We start from the raw sequence: 16426 nt of genomic DNA on the forward strand, positions 1-16426 counted from the left end.
ATCTATCTATCTATCTATCTATCTATCTATCTATCTATCTACATGTAAAACAAATTTTGTTTTAATTAACCTAAGTAAATTCATTAATTAAATTGAATAATTTAATAATAAAATAATTTAAATAAAATAAATGTAATTAAATTACATTTTATTAAATTATTTAATATTTTATTTTAATAAAATAAAAAACATAAAATGAAAATTAAACCTATTTTAGGTTGTTATTATTTCTCAATAAAATTAAACATATTTCCCACAAATTTATACTAATAATATAAATTAATATTTTTTTTCACTTTTTTGTTTATATATATATATATATATATATATAGTTTATTTAAATACATTTTTAAATACTAGGACATTTTTTTAAAAGAAAATTGAACACTTTCCCACATATTGATACTAAATGTAATGTTTATTCATTTATTATGAAGTTACTTATTATAATATATTTTATTTTACGTATATTTTATTTAAATAATACATGACATACTGTATTAAATTATTTAATATATAAAGCCTGTTTCTGGACCATTAGGTTGTTTTTATTTTTCAATATGTTTATGACAATTAAACACTCTCCCCACAAATTCTCATTATTGAAATTAATATTTTCATTTTTATATGAAATGATTTTTTTCCCCCTAGGTGGTTTTCATTGCTACTGTTATAGTAGTGTTGTATTTGTACTGTTTTAAAATATAAAAAGTACTGTAATGCAGTGTGAAAATCAGCATAAAAGCAGTAGAACAAATATTACCATCATGTATAATTTCTTTACACATTACAGTAATGAGAATGAGATTTTGTTTGCATTACGATAATGGGAATTGAGGGCAAATGTGCTTAATTGTCATGAAAATAATGCTAATGCAAATAATATAAATGGTCATAAAAATAGGTTTTATTTTAAGCAAATATATCTTTTTTATTATTTTGATTTTGAGTTGAAATCTGGCCCAGACACATTCTTGACAGGTTTCATTTCAAGTGGACAGAAAACAGCTGTCACGCCAACCAACAACCAACAAATTAATAGTGTGAAAGTGCCTTTTTATGTCCATGTTTATTTCTAACGTCTTGCAAACTCAATAATACAGAGAGAATATGTAGGAGAGCGTGTTTGTCTTGTGTGCGGGGTTGGCTTGATGTGCAAGAGGTTTGTGTGTGTTTTCTTATGTTTTATTAGCGTGTGCGTGTGGGTGTATGTGTGAGTCGAGAGAGATTCTCTGTGTGTGTGTGTGTGTGTGTGTGTGTGTGTGGGAGGAGAAGGGATACTGGCTGCCTCCGTGATTGTGTGTATTTGTGTGTTGGTGTATATGTGTGACTCACGTCTGGCATGCTCACTGCTCTGTGGCAGGGTTTAGTTTCACCGAGAGAGAAACTCTTCGAACTCAAGACATTCAGGTTAAGAATGAATTCCTGACTCCCCCTGGTGGTTCAAAGTGTTACTGCTGAAGAAATCTACCTTGTTTTGCATCTGACCTTTAACATTTATGTCAGGCCCACAGGATGACTAAATAAACCAACTAAACCTAGAAAACGGACCAACAAATTTATGCTTGGAGAAGTTCTTAAAGCGAAACTTTTTCGGTGTATCATTAGGTGCAGAGCACTGTTTTTCTGTTAAAAACACAAATGTGAATAATAAAATTAAAAGGAGGAAAATGTTTCCCTTATGTTTTGTTGTGAGCACCAGTGTACGATATTCCAAGCAAAATGTCAAAAAAACTGAAATAGCTCTTCCTTTTGACTGACATCAAAAATGGTTTCACAACCCATTTAATTCTTGATGGATAAAATCTTTAAATAAAGATTTTCACAGCAATGCCATAGAAGAATCATTTTTGGAACCACAAAAAACCTTTGATTCATAAAATATATATTTTTTCTTAATGTGAAGCAGGGGTGTAGGGGTGCAGGGGTGTATGGGCCCAGGCAGATTAAGGGCCTGCCGAGGGGGAGCTTTCAATTAAAACAATTTGTGGCCACGATAAATATATATATATATATATGCATGTCATGTGCAGGGCTCCGTAAATCTTGTGTGTATTCATTATATTGCTGCCGTAGAACGGTGTCTTTCTTTTGTTTTTTGAATTTAACTACGTGCAAGTGCTGCATCGTTGAATGAAACAATAAAATAATGATAAGTAATCAAAACTGTGTGAGGCTGGCAGCTAGCTGAAAAGACTGTATCAAAACAGTATCACATCTAGCTTCATCTAGATTCTCCTCTGTTACTGTGGCTTCAGCGGAGCGCTCATTTTCAAAACTTAAGCTAATAAAAAAAAGTGCAGACCACTATTGCGCAGAACAGACTATCAAAACTATAGCCATTTTTTCCATTGAGAATACACAAAGCCTAAATTTAAACACCAAGGACATTGTGGATTAATTTGCAGAAAGAAAGGCCCAGAGAATGCAACTAAAATGAGTGAGTAGTTTTGTTTATTTGTTTGTTTTTGGGCTGCTGTGCTAAGATTGTGTTGTGTTGTGGTGACTGCCATGCTTTAGTGCCACGTTGAAAAATAATTAATAAATAAATTAGATTAACGTCATAGAATAAAGTTAAAATCACGATAATAAAATCATGTTATATTGCATGAAGTTAATGTGAAAATTCGACCTACTCCGCCAAAAAAAAAAAACAGCAGCAATACAAACGTTCTAAAGTTTGATGTTGGCTCCTTGGATAACTGACTGATTTATGAGAATAATAAAAAAAAATTGGCAAAGTTATAGTGGCTTTTCTGAGGTAGGCTAAGTTATGTTACGACTGTTATGACTATTCACAAGCTGTTTTTTATTTAAATTATTTTTTTTTAAACACTGATTGATCGATTACATGAGAAATTAGTTTAATGTAATTGTTCTGATTTTTTTTTTCAACATGCCTTTTGATATTCGTTCATGTTTATATCATGCTGTAAATATTAAAGAGGAAAATATGATTGATTCACATGCCACTTGAACTGAGGCGAATGCAGTTACCTCACGACAAATTAAAGAGCGTAAAAGCACATTTATTGTTTGTATTTTATCATAAAATTGACAGAATTTATAGACTGAGACTTTGTGTTATAATAAAAGTAGCAAAGCCAGCTTATTGTGGTTATTGGGTGGCTGGCGTGCTACAAATAATGAATGGACTTGAAAACGTTAAATGTTATTTCCAAGCATTTATACCGTAAATAAAACCGCTTGAGAATAGTCATGAAATGTTATTTACTTCAGAAAAATCAACAATAGCTTAAGTTCAATCATGACAACTCTCTGAAGATTTTAGCATTGTGATGGATGTGATATATTAATGTATTTGGTCTTGGCGGAATAGATCTGCTACGCTGCTGCTGCTGCTGAATTGCTGCTGCTGTTGGTTATTACTGTGGTTGTAGATTATTGCTGCTGCTTCAAGCAAGTACAGGAACTTGCATCTGCCAATGATTATGGCAATACGGTGCCATGAGTATTTAAGACATACTGCTGCTGCACAAATTGCATATAAAATAACCCGTAGCAGATCTATACAGGTGGAGCTGGGGAAGGTGGAGGGTTTCAGAGAAACTCTGAAAGCGCGCTGCAGGAATCTCAAGTGAATGCTAGCCAGGCATATAAATGCGCATGAAGTTAATGTGAAAATTCGACCTACTCCGCCAAAAAAAAAAAACAGCAGCAATACAAACGTTCTAAAGTTTGATGTTGGCTCCTTGGATAACTGACTGATTTATGAGAATAATAAAAAAAATTTGGCAAAGTTATAGTGGCTTTTCTGAGGTAGGCTAAGTTATGTTACGACTGTTATGACTATTCACAAGCTGTTTTTTATTTAAATTATTTTTTTTTTAAACACTGATTGATCGATTACATGAGAAATTAGTTTAATGTAATTGTTCTGATTTTTTTTTTCAACATGCCTTTTGATATTCGTTCATGTTTATATCATGCTGTAAATATTAAAGAGGAAAATATGATTGATTCACATGCCACTTGAACTGAGGCGAATGCAGTTACCTCACGACAAATTAAAGAGCGTAAAAGCACATTTATTGTTTGTATTTTATCATAAAATTGACAGAATTTATAGACTGAGACTTTGTGTTATAATAAAAGTAGCAAAGCCAGCTTATTGTGGTTATTGGGTGGCTGGCGTGCTACAAATAATGAATGGACTTGAAAACGTTAAATGTTATTTCCAAGCATTTATACCGTAAATAAAACCGCTTGAGAATAGTCATGAAATGTTATTTACTTCAGAAAAATCAACAATAGCTTAAGTTCAATCATGACAACTCTCTGAAGATTTTAGCATTGTGATGGATGTGATATATTAATGTATTTGGTCTTGGCGGAATAGATCTGCTACGCTGCTGCTGCTGCTGAATTGCTGCTGCTGTTGGTTATTACTGTGGTTGTAGATTATTGCTGCTGCTTCAAGCAAGTACAGGAACTTGCATCTGCCAATGATTATGGCAATACGGTGCCATGAGTATTTAAGACATACTGCTGCTGCACAAATTGCATATAAAATAACCCGTAGCAGATCTATACAGGTGGAGCTGGGGAAGGTGGAGGGTTTCAGAGAAACTCTGAAAGCGCGCTGCAGGAATCTCAAGTGAATGCTAGCCAGGCATATAAATGCAAGGCAGTAACCTCATTAGCTGCATATACAGCATGAACCAATCAGCTTGTGCCAAGTCGTTTAACTCTCTGAATATCATCGTTTAAGTTAACAACCCGTCAGCCTGCGCCATCTAGAGTTTCATGACTGAACTATATATTTAACCGAGTTGGAGCTCATTTTAACCATAACGTTTGGGGGGGGCCGTATAAGTTTTTTGCACATGGGCTCGCCATTGGTATGAAGAACATTTTAACGATCTAAAGAACCTTGTTCTAATATACTGTTTACCTTTAAGTGGAAGATCCCTTCTATAGAGTGGCTTTCTTTGAATTATTGTTTCATTTGAGCTTAAATGTGTCTTAATAACCGATTGTTTCTGTTAGCCTAATGTTATGAACTTTTGTGGTAAACTGATGGGGCGCTAATAGTTTTGCTCATCAAATTTCCTTGATGTTAAATGCTCAGCAAATTACGCTCTTGTGCGGTGGCCAGTTTAAAGCACTCCCGATGGAATAAAGAGAATAAGAGCATAATCACTAATGGACACTTATGGACGATTGGAGTGATTCTCACAGAGTTTGTTTACATTTATGATTTTCAGTCAGAGGTGAAGCATTTTTACCTGGTTATAAGAAATAAAGATTTTGAAACACACATTACGTACTATCATTTAGTAGAAATTACCATTAAAAAGCAGTATGCTCATCACAGACCACCTTAATCATCAAAAGCACATTAACTAGAGTGGTTCACAGGTCATGTGAATACATTACATTCATACACTTTTTTATAATACACAACCATAAACACACACTAGTAACTTTGTTGTTATTTATTATTGTCATTCATATTTTTAATGTGCGTTTCTCACAGGAATCACCACTGTTCTCACGATGACGACCCTCAGCATCAGCGCTCGTCACTCTCTGCCCAAGGTCTCGTATGCCACTGCCATGGATTGGTTCATCGCAGTGTGTTTCGCGTTCGTCTTCTCTGCTCTCATCGAGTTTGCGGCTGTGAACTACTTCACCAACGTTCAGGCAGAGAGAGCCAAGAGAAAACAGGCCAAAGCCGCTGCCGCCGCAGCCACTGCCAAGAGCTCCACACCGTCAGGCAAAGCTAAAGACACAGAGGAGGTTCTACAGGTGAGATGATGTTACACACATTACAGAGACTACATATACATTATAAAACACATAGTTCTGGCTTTAAAATGTGATGCGATGAGCTGTTACGTTGTACAGCAATTCAATTATTAATGCATCACATTGCACAGTTCTCACGCTGCCTTCAAGTCCTCTTGGGAGGTTCTTACTTACAGTACTTACAAGTTCCAAAGCATTGGCAAATTTTTTTCTTCTTTTGACTTACCAAGCCTTCAATGCTGCCTTCAAGTCATTTGGAGCCATTCCTACGTACCGGTACTTAGAAGCGTGAAAGACATTTTCAGTAGAAAAAGTGGATGCTTCTGCAAATTTCTTTCAAAATAAATAAATAAATAAATACATCTTTTCACTTTTTCGCTTCCTCACAAAAGCAGGAAGGTTTTTCAGGGTTGGTGCAACAAAATGTGCATTAGATATGTAATTGATGCTTTATGTATTTTATTATTCTGCCAAATAAGACTGATGGAAGTGTAGCTTGCTCACCCAAGTCTGTCAGCTTATTACGGCCTATATCTTTAGTATTTTATGGCAAGATTAATCGCTATTTTTCATCAGCAGCACACAAAATTAATTGTATTTGTTAAAATAAGAAAATAAAATCAATATTTTTCATTTTTCATAAAGACAATGAAATTTATTTCATAAGCCATTCATATGTTTGTTTGCCTTACTGACATGACAATTAAGCACAATATTTTCTTTTTTTTTGGTAATATTATTCTCAGTGGTGATTCCCATTAGTTTCAGCTATAATTTTTATTTCATATTTTTTTACAGTAATTACAGTGATGCACAATAGTAATTTGTTATTTAAATAAAATTAATTTTATTTAAATAACAAATTACTATTGTGCATCACTGTAATTACTGTAAAAAAATATGAAATAAAAATTATAGCTGAAACTAATGGGAATCACCACTGAGAATAATATTACCAAAAAAAAAGAAAATATTGTGCTTAATTGTCATGTCAGTAAGGCAAACAAACATATGAATGGCTTATGAAATAAATTTCATTGTCTTTATGAAAAATGAAAAATATTGATTTTATTTTCTTATTTTAACAAATACAATTAATTTTGTGTGCTGCTGATGAAAAATAGCGATTAATCTTGCCATAAAATACTAAAGATATAGGCCGTAATAAGCTGACAGACTTGGGTGAGCAAGCTACACTTCCATCAGTCTTATTTGGCAGAATAATAAAATACATAAAGCATCAATTACATATCTAATGCACATTTTGTTGCACCAACCCTGAAAAACCTTCCTGCTTTTGTGAGGAAGCGAAAAAGTGAAAAGATGTATTTATTTATTTATTTATTTTGAAAGAAATTTGCAGAAGCATCCACTTTTTCTACTGAAAATGTCTTTCACGCTTCTAAGTACCGGTACGTAGGAATGGCTCCAAATGACTTGAAGGCAGCATTGAAGGCTTGGTAAGTCAAAAGAAGAAAAAAATTTGCCAATGCTTTGGAACTTGTAAGTACTGTAAGTAAGAACCTCCCAAGAGGACTTGAAGGCAGCGTGAGAACTGTGCAATGTGATGCATTAATAATTGAATTGCTGTACAACGTAACAGCTCATCGCATCACATTTTAAAGCCAGAACTATGTGTTTTATAATGTATATGTAGTCTCTGTAATGTGTGTAACATCATCTCACCTGTAGAACCTCCTCTGTGTCTTTAGCTTTGCCTGACGGTGTGGAGCTCTTGGCAGTGGCTGCGGCGGCAGCGGCTTTGGCCTGTTTTCTCTTGGCTCTCTCTGCCTGAACGTTGGTGAAGTAGTTCACAGCCGCAAACTCGATGAGAGCAGAGAAGACGAAAGCGAAACACACTGCGATGAACCAATCCATGGCAGTGGCATACGAGACCTTGGGCAGAGAGTGACGAGCGCTGATGCTGAGGGTCGTCATCGGGTTTCAGAGAAACTCTGAAAGCGCGCTGCAGGAATCTCAAGTGAATGCTAGCCAGGCATATAAATGCAAGGCAGTAACCTCATTAGCTGCATATACAGCATGAACCAATCAGCTTGTGCCAAGTCGTTTAACTCTCTGAATATCATCGTTTAAGTTAACAACCCGTCAGCCTGCGCCATCTAGAGTTTCATGACTGAACTATATATTTAACCGAGTTGGAGCTCATTTTAACCATAACGTTTGGGGGGGGCCGTATAAGTTTTTTGCACATGGGCTCGCCATTGGTATGAAGAACATTTTAACGATCTAAAGAACCTTGTTCTAATATACTGTTTACCTTTAAGTGGAAGATCCCTTCTATAGAGTGGCTTTCTTTGAATTATTGTTTCATTTGAGCTTAAATGTGTCTTAATAACCGATTGTTTCTGTTAGCCTAATGTTATGAACTTTTGTGGTAAACTGATGGGGCGCTAATAGTTTTGCTCATCAAATTTCCTTGATGTTAAATGCTCAGCAAATTACGCTCTTGTGCGGTGGCCAGTTTAAAGCACTCCCGATGGAATAAAGAGAATAAGAGCATAATCACTAATGGACACTTATGGACGATTGGAGTGATTCTCACAGAGTTTGTTTACATTTATGATTTTCAGTCAGAGGTGAAGCATTTTTACCTGGTTATAAGAAATAAAGATTTTGAAACACACATTACGTACTATCATTTAGTAGAAATTACCATTAAAAAGCAGTATGCTCATCACAGACCACCTTAATCATCAAAAGCACATTAACTAGAGTGGTTCACAGGTCATGTGAATACATTACATTCATACACTTTTTTATAATACACAACCATAAACACACACTAGTAACTTTGTTGTTATTTATTATTGTCATTCATATTTTTAATGTGCGTTTCTCACAGGAATCACCACTGTTCTCACGATGACGACCCTCAGCATCAGCGCTCGTCACTCTCTGCCCAAGGTCTCGTATGCCACTGCCATGGATTGGTTCATCGCAGTGTGTTTCGCGTTCGTCTTCTCTGCTCTCATCGAGTTTGCGGCTGTGAACTACTTCACCAACGTTCAGGCAGAGAGAGCCAAGAGAAAACAGGCCAAAGCCGCTGCCGCCGCAGCCACTGCCAAGAGCTCCACACCGTCAGGCAAAGCTAAAGACACAGAGGAGGTTCTACAGGTGAGATGATGTTACACACATTACAGAGACTACATATACATTATAAAACACATAGTTCTGGCTTTAAAATGTGATGCGATGAGCTGTTACGTTGTACAGCAATTCAATTATTAATGCATCACATTGCACAGTTCTCACGCTGCCTTCAAGTCCTCTTGGGAGGTTCTTACTTACAGTACTTACAAGTTCCAAAGCATTGGCAAATTTTTTTCTTCTTTTGACTTACCAAGCCTTCAATGCTGCCTTCAAGTCATTTGGAGCCATTCCTACGTACCGGTACTTAGAAGCGTGAAAGACATTTTCAGTAGAAAAAGTGGATGCTTCTGCAAATTTCTTTCAAAATAAATAAATAAATAAATACATCTTTTCACTTTTTCGCTTCCTCACAAAAGCAGGAAGGTTTTTCAGGGTTGGTGCAACAAAATGTGCATTAGATATGTAATTGATGCTTTATGTATTTTATTATTCTGCCAAATAAGACTGATGGAAGTGTAGCTTGCTCACCCAAGTCTGTCAGCTTATTACGGCCTATATCTTTAGTATTTTATGGCAAGATTAATCGCTATTTTTCATCAGCAGCACACAAAATTAATTGTATTTGTTAAAATAAGAAAATAAAATCAATATTTTTCATTTTTCATAAAGACAATGAAATTTATTTCATAAGCCATTCATATGTTTGTTTGCCTTACTGACATGACAATTAAGCACAATATTTTCTTTTTTTTTGGTAATATTATTCTCAGTGGTGATTCCCATTAGTTTCAGCTATAATTTTTATTTCATATTTTTTTACAGTAATTACAGTGATGCACAATAGTAATTTGTTATTTAAATAAAATTAATTTTATTTAAATGTATTTTGGTTTTAAATCCCCATAAATTAAAGGCAGTATATCAAATATAACATGATGTATAAATACTCCAAACTTTAAATAATGTATCATTGTTTTTTTTTTCCACAGTACGTTAATGATAATTTGTGGAAAATTGTCATAAAAATAATGTCACAGTTCAAACAGTGTTAATAGTCTCTAAATAGGCTTTTAATGCAAAATGTGATTACATATTTATTTTCTTTTGACTTTGAGATGAATTTTGAAATGGAACATGTTCATGATAGGTTTTCATGGAATTCAGCCAAAAAAAGGCCCCTGATTTTATCGTATAATTGCAGTTAACTTTTATTTATAACGTTTATTCAGTTAGCTTTATTTGTATAGATTAAAAAAGTAAGATGTGTAAAAGCAATATGCAAAAAAGAAGGAATAACACCAAGTTAAGTCATTTGTTTTCTTTTTTGTGTGTTTTTGCATTGAGTAAGATGACCATTCCCAGCTAGAGTTTCATCATGGGAGTTTTGCATCGGAAACGTCACAAATCGTATGTTAGTTTAATTACAGCTGACGGGACAGCACATTGAGAGTGTGCATGTGAGTTGTGGATTTGATCTTTTGCTGGGACATTGTGCATAAGCTGAGATGGCGGATTAGAATTGGCACATGCTGACAGCTGTGAGACTTAGTGAGAGCGTGTCTGTCAAACTGTTGAAATTATGTATTACGGTCCTGTTTTTTTCTGTCGTTTATTTTTGCAGGCTGTTAAAGATGTTAATGTCCCTTATCTAATGGTGGCTCTCTACAAGTCTTTCAAATCACCAATATTTCTCTTCCCCCTTTTCTCCCTCTCTGTCTTCCGCTCATCATAACACACATTTCTATTTGCCGAGTAGAAGGAAGGAGATCTTTACGGGTGAAAGTCTCAGCAGATGCAGGTTAACGGAGCTCGTATGACTCAGTGAGCACAGCGCAGCAGGAACTACTGTACATTCGACTTCATACACGTTACAAATAATCCAGCCTGGGCATTCACAACATTTTTCAGTGCTCACATCCCAAATGTTCAGTGCTGCTAGAGTTTCATTAACTACACCAACAGTTAAAAGTTTGAAATGTGTCTGATAGTTTCTTATGCTCACCAAGGCTGCATTTATTTAATCCAAAAATACAGTAAAATTAGTAATATTGTGAAATATCATTACACTTTAAGTTAAATGTTTTCTATTTGAATATATTTTAAAATGTAATTTATTATTGTGAAGGAAGCAGAATTTTCAGCATCATTACTCCAGGTTTCAGTATCACATGATCCTTCAGAAATCATTCGAATATGCTGATTTCCTGCTCATAAGAAATTTTTTTATTATTATTATCAATATTAAAAACAGTTGAGCTGATTAATTATGTATTTATTTATTTATTTTAATTTTGGGAATCATGATATACTACCATCCAAAAGTCTGGGGTCAGTAAGATTAAAAATAAATAAATAAATTAATTAATTAAGGGTTTTTTTCAGCAAGTATGCATTAAATTGCTCAAATGTGACAGTAAAGACATTTTAAAATATGAAAAAGATTTATATTTGAAGTAAATTCTGTTTTTTTGAACTTTCTATTCATTAAATAATCCTGACAAGAAGGGATTACAGTTTTCATAACAATATGGAGCAGAACTGTTTTCATAATTTATATTGATAATAAGAGGCATTATTAGTAATTGAGCACTAATGATAATTAATATCACTTGAATTCCAAATGACCATATTCAAATGATTTCTGAAGGATCATGTAATGAATAATGATGCTGAAAATTCAGCTTTGCATCAAAATATATTTGAATAGAAAACTGCTATTTTAAATTATAATAATGTTTTACAATATTACTGTTTTCACTTTATTTTTGATCCAAAAAATACAGCCTTGGTGAGAATAAGAGCCTCCTTTAAAAAAATAAAATAATATAAATAATGAAAAAAAACGTTTTCCAAACGTTTAACTGTTGTGTAAGTTTTAATGGATGTTTTTGTAAGTATTTGTATGTGTTGCATCTTATTGGGGGTTTGTATTTTTTAAGGCACTATCAGCGAACACAATCCATTCTAATCAAATTCCCTCTTGGGTTTTTAAATGCTTGATCTGAACCCATTAAGGAACATTAAGAGAAAATCCCAATATGGAGCAATTTAATTCTGTGTACGTACACGCTGACCACAGCACGGCCACAGATTAATGAGCCGCCTTTAATAGGTTTTTCAGTTCCGGAATAAAGAACGGAAGAGAAAATGTTATTTTCCTAGAGTTGAGAAAGAAAAAAGCAAGTATAGTATACAAATTATCAGAGAAATGACGTGAATTCAGCATTATGGGTTTGATCCAAGCAATCCTTTTCAATCCCTGTGTCCGTTTTCCAAACGTTTAACTGTTGTGTAAGTTTTAATGGATGTTTTTGTAAGTATTTGTATGTGTTGCATCTTATTGGGGGTTTGTATTTTTTTAAGGCACTATCAGCGAACACAATCCATTCTAATCAAATTCCCTCTTGGGTTTTTAAATGCTTGATCTGAACCCATTAAGGAACATTAAGAGAAAATCCCAATATGGAGCAATTTAATTCTGTGTACGTACACGCTGACCACAGCACGGCCACAGATTAATGAGCCGCCTTTAATAGGTTTTTCAGTTCCGGAATAAAGAACGGAAGAGAAAATGTTATTTTCCTAGAGTTGAGAAAGAAAAAAGCAAGTATAGTATACAAATTATCAGAGAAATGACGTGAATTCAGCATTATGGGTTTGATCCAAGCAATCCTTTTCAATCCCTGTGTCCTAGTACTACATCTGCTGAGATTTGAACTTTGCAACACTTTGCTATCCCTTGAGGCCATCAGAACTGAGGATCTAATTGTAAAATATGGAGGATTGTGAACCAGGAGGTTCTTTATAAGTATAAGTGGCTGTAGATACCGGGAAAGTTGTTTCTTGAAGTTAAAAAGGAAGTTCTTGTTTAACAACACCACAGATTTTGCTCTGAGAAAAGTGCTATTGTTTCTTGTGGGTCTGAAGCATTCATTCATACCTACAGAATATATATCAACAAACAAGGAGGTCTTCATCAAATGTATATAGAATGAAGGTACAGGAATCCGGACGCAGTTTACGTCTCTCAGATCTGTGTATTAAGTCTCTTTCTGTCTCTCCTCACAGCTTGCGCTAGCATATTTTCCACACACCACTAGACACCAATTACACTTTGCCAACTGTTCATTTCTCAGAGGAAATGGTGAAAAATATCAGGGTGAAACTGGGCTATCAGGTCCAGTGAGAAAAAGAAAGATCTCTCTTCACTATAATCCCAGTATGCATGTTTATCTCGTGTACAGAACCGCACTCAGTATATAAAATTACACATTCACCTCTGCATTTTCTATTCACATTTTATATGCTGACTTTGGGTGAGAATCTGTAGAATTATGTGGAATATACAGTATTTAATTTAGGACTGAATAAAATCAATTAAATGTAAAAAATAAAAAATAAAATAATAAATAAAAACAAATAATTTGCATGTTATGTGATTTAATTATGATTTATGTGATAATTTTAAGTTTGTCTATATTGTACAAAACTATATACAGTGGGGAAAAAAAGTATTTAGTCAGCCACCAATTGTGCAAGTTCTCCCACTTAAAAAGATGAGAGAGGCCTGTAATTTTCATCATAGGTCTACCTCAACTATGAGAGACAAAATGAGAAAAAAAATCCAGAAAATCACATTGTAGGATTTTTAAAGAATTTATTTGCAAATTATGGTGGAAAATAAGTATTTGGTCAATAGCAATTTCATCTCAATACTTTGTTATATACCCTTTGTTGGCAATGACAGAGGTCAAACGTTTTCTGTAAGTCTTCACAAGGTTTTCACACACTGTTGCTGGTATTTTGGCCCATTCCTCCATGCAGATCTCCTCTAGAGCATTTGTACAATTATAGACAATAAACTCAAAAGTATCACAGAAGACCGACAGAAGGTCGAAAAAGGTTATAAAAATGCACTTTCCCACTTGAATTCCCATCAGCCCCTGCTGTAAAATCTCCTCCCTTGATATCATTGGGATCTGTTACACTTGTGCATGCACACACACACACACACACACACTGAGTGGACTCATCTCTCTTGCCCTTGTTTATATGAAAAAAGCTGTTTATAGAATAGCTCCACCCTCCTCCTCCTCCTCCTCCATACACCCACAAACAGCAAACCATCTGATCATTAAAGCTCCTTACAGCTATGAACGTTACTGCAAGCGTGACGTCTGTTCAGTTGCACATTACAGACACGTTCTCGCTGCATGGTGCACTTCATTCGGTTCCTATATCTTATTTAAAACGGTTTCAATCATGCATATTGTGTATAGAAATAGTATTTATGTAAATAAATAAAGTGTTGTTATTTTGGCTGCAATAAAATTGCTTCTTCAAATGGGCTATGGATTTGCTTTGACCGGTTTGATTCAGAAGCTGTTGCGAGACTCTTCTCATTAAAAACGCAAGTTTGGCAGCTCATATGTGGCAATGCAATAGTGTCATCAACACATTTAGAAAGGATTATTAAAAAAGATTACCAAAACTGGGTTTTATATTGCTTCATATTACAGAAGACAAAGTTTTTTGTAGCACTGCTTGCTTTAATGTTGTAAAACGACTGTCAGTGCTAATTTTAAAGGAATAGTTTACAACTAAATTAACTTTTTTCTAAAAATGTACTCACCCTCAGGCCATATGTATATGATATGGAGGACAACAGTGGATGGACTTTATTATGGATTATGGACTTGGCCAGAAGTGTCAGTTTAAAGTTAAAACACTTTAATGATTAATAATTGTTTATGACAAACATGCAGCTCTTCATGTCACAAGGCAATAATTGATGGACTGGAGTGGTGTGGATTACTTGTGGATTATTGTTTTTATCAGCTGTTTGGACTCTCATTCTGATGGCACCCATTCACTGCAGAGGATCCATTGCTGAGCAAGTGATGTAATGCTAAATTTCTCCAAATCTGTTCAATGAAGAAACAAACTCATCTACAAATTGGATGGACTGAGATTGAGTATATTTTCAGCAAATTTTCATTTTTGGGTGAACTATTCCTTTTAGTATATACTGGTACTGTAAATGATAAAAACCATGCTTCAATATTTTTTTCATTTTTTTTTTCATTTTCCATTAGCTGAGAACATCTGTTGTGCATTATACTTATGTTTTTCTCCCTTTTACCCAACAGCAAAACTCGGACACCAATGGAAACTTACGAAAACGCGTCAGCTCCAACGTCCAGTCTCAACCAGACTCCAAGAAAACCCAAAAAACCGAAACGTCTAGCAAGAGCGGCGCAGCTGCATCCAAACCGACCTTGACCAGCCAATCATCTTCCACCTCAGAGGGTACCAGCAGTTTCTCCAGCCAATCACATCTCAGCCCCAGTTCCGCCAGCCAATCAAATGCAGCCACTTCATCCTCTGCCTCAAAGACAACACCGCCAGCCCCGCCCTCTACACCAACAGTTCCCGAGAAACCGTCGCCCAGCGCACCCACAGGCTCCGCCCCTCTTCACCATCTCCTCGGGCCTAAATTAGAGAATATTAGAATGAAGGAAGCCAAGGCTGCACCTCAACCTGTCGCTCCTCCGACCGGAGGAGCCAGCAAGATCGACGAATACGCACGTATTTTATTCCCAGTGTCCTTTGGGGCGTTCAACATGGTGTACTGGGTGGTTTACTTATCCAAAGACACCATGGAGGCAAAGGGAGGCTAACAAGAACAGGATTGGTTGTTTGCACCCTTTTTTCTACATCTCAAATGAAATAAAGAGCCCTCTTAAGGATTACGTCAACAAGCAATTCCAAGAAACGAAATTATATTACAGCAGACAAAGCGCACAGAAGAGATTATCTGGGTGAAATAATATTAAAACTTTTTTTTGTTGGTAATCAAAAGGGCCATACACAAGATTAAGCATGTGGATATATTATAATAAGTCAAAATAATTCAATTAAAAAAACAATCCAAGCAATCTCACAGGAATGAATAATAGATTTATCTGTTGTCTGTTTGAATAGCCATATTTCCAGTCTGTCCTATTTATCACCGGACACACTGAAGAAGGAACAATGCCACTGAATAGAAAAAAACAATACCAGGGTCGTTTAGTCTATTTTTATATAGAGACACTTCCGGAAAATATCCTTCATTCGGAGAAACGGAATTTTCAGAAACCTGACAGATCTTAACTGACCTTGCGGATGTCTGCCAAGAAGACGCATTTCTGACATATTTCTTTCAGTTGTGATGAAATCTACTTTAAACCACGTCATGGTGTATGTAAACTATCAGGCATGAATGGTATCTATCCTGTGTTCTCTCGCCGAGAGAAAATTTTGGAACGGAGCGCGTCCTGAACGGTTAAAAACACATATGCATGTCTTTTATTTTTTAAAGAGACTATAAGAATTTCCGTCGTTACAAATTAAGTCGTTAAAGCACAAATTATGATTTTCTCTCTTTGTTTTTGAAGTTGAATGGCTTGTTTTTAGTTCAGTTCGATTTGGGTTTCGTTTTCATTATTGCAGTATTTTTTGTCTTAGCTGATATGTTCTCTGCTATAATGAAGGAAGTGTG

At 35.1% G+C, this 16426-nt stretch overlaps 1 protein-coding gene across 1 annotated transcript in view; it reads left to right on the forward strand.

The window, feature by feature from the left end:
* The window catches only part of gabra4 (gamma-aminobutyric acid type A receptor subunit alpha4), a 42230-nt gene extending 26288 nt beyond the window's left edge, over window positions 1-15942 (forward strand). Inside the window, exons 8-9 of the mRNA XM_016277466.1 lie at window positions 5501-5772; window positions 15033-15942. Coding sequence (XP_016132952.1) covers window positions 5501-5772; window positions 15033-15563 — 803 coding nt within the window. The 3' untranslated portion in view covers window positions 15564-15942. The remainder of the gene's footprint in view (window positions 1-5500; window positions 5773-15032) is intronic.
* The last annotated feature ends 484 nt before the right edge of the window (window positions 15943-16426 follow it).

The sequence above is a fragment of the Sinocyclocheilus grahami genome, unplaced genomic scaffold (genome assembly GCF_001515645.1).
Source record: "Sinocyclocheilus grahami isolate Dianchi unplaced genomic scaffold, SAMN03320097.WGS_v1.1 scaffold112.1, whole genome shotgun sequence".
NCBI lineage: Eukaryota > Metazoa > Chordata > Actinopteri > Cypriniformes > Cyprinidae > Sinocyclocheilus > Sinocyclocheilus grahami.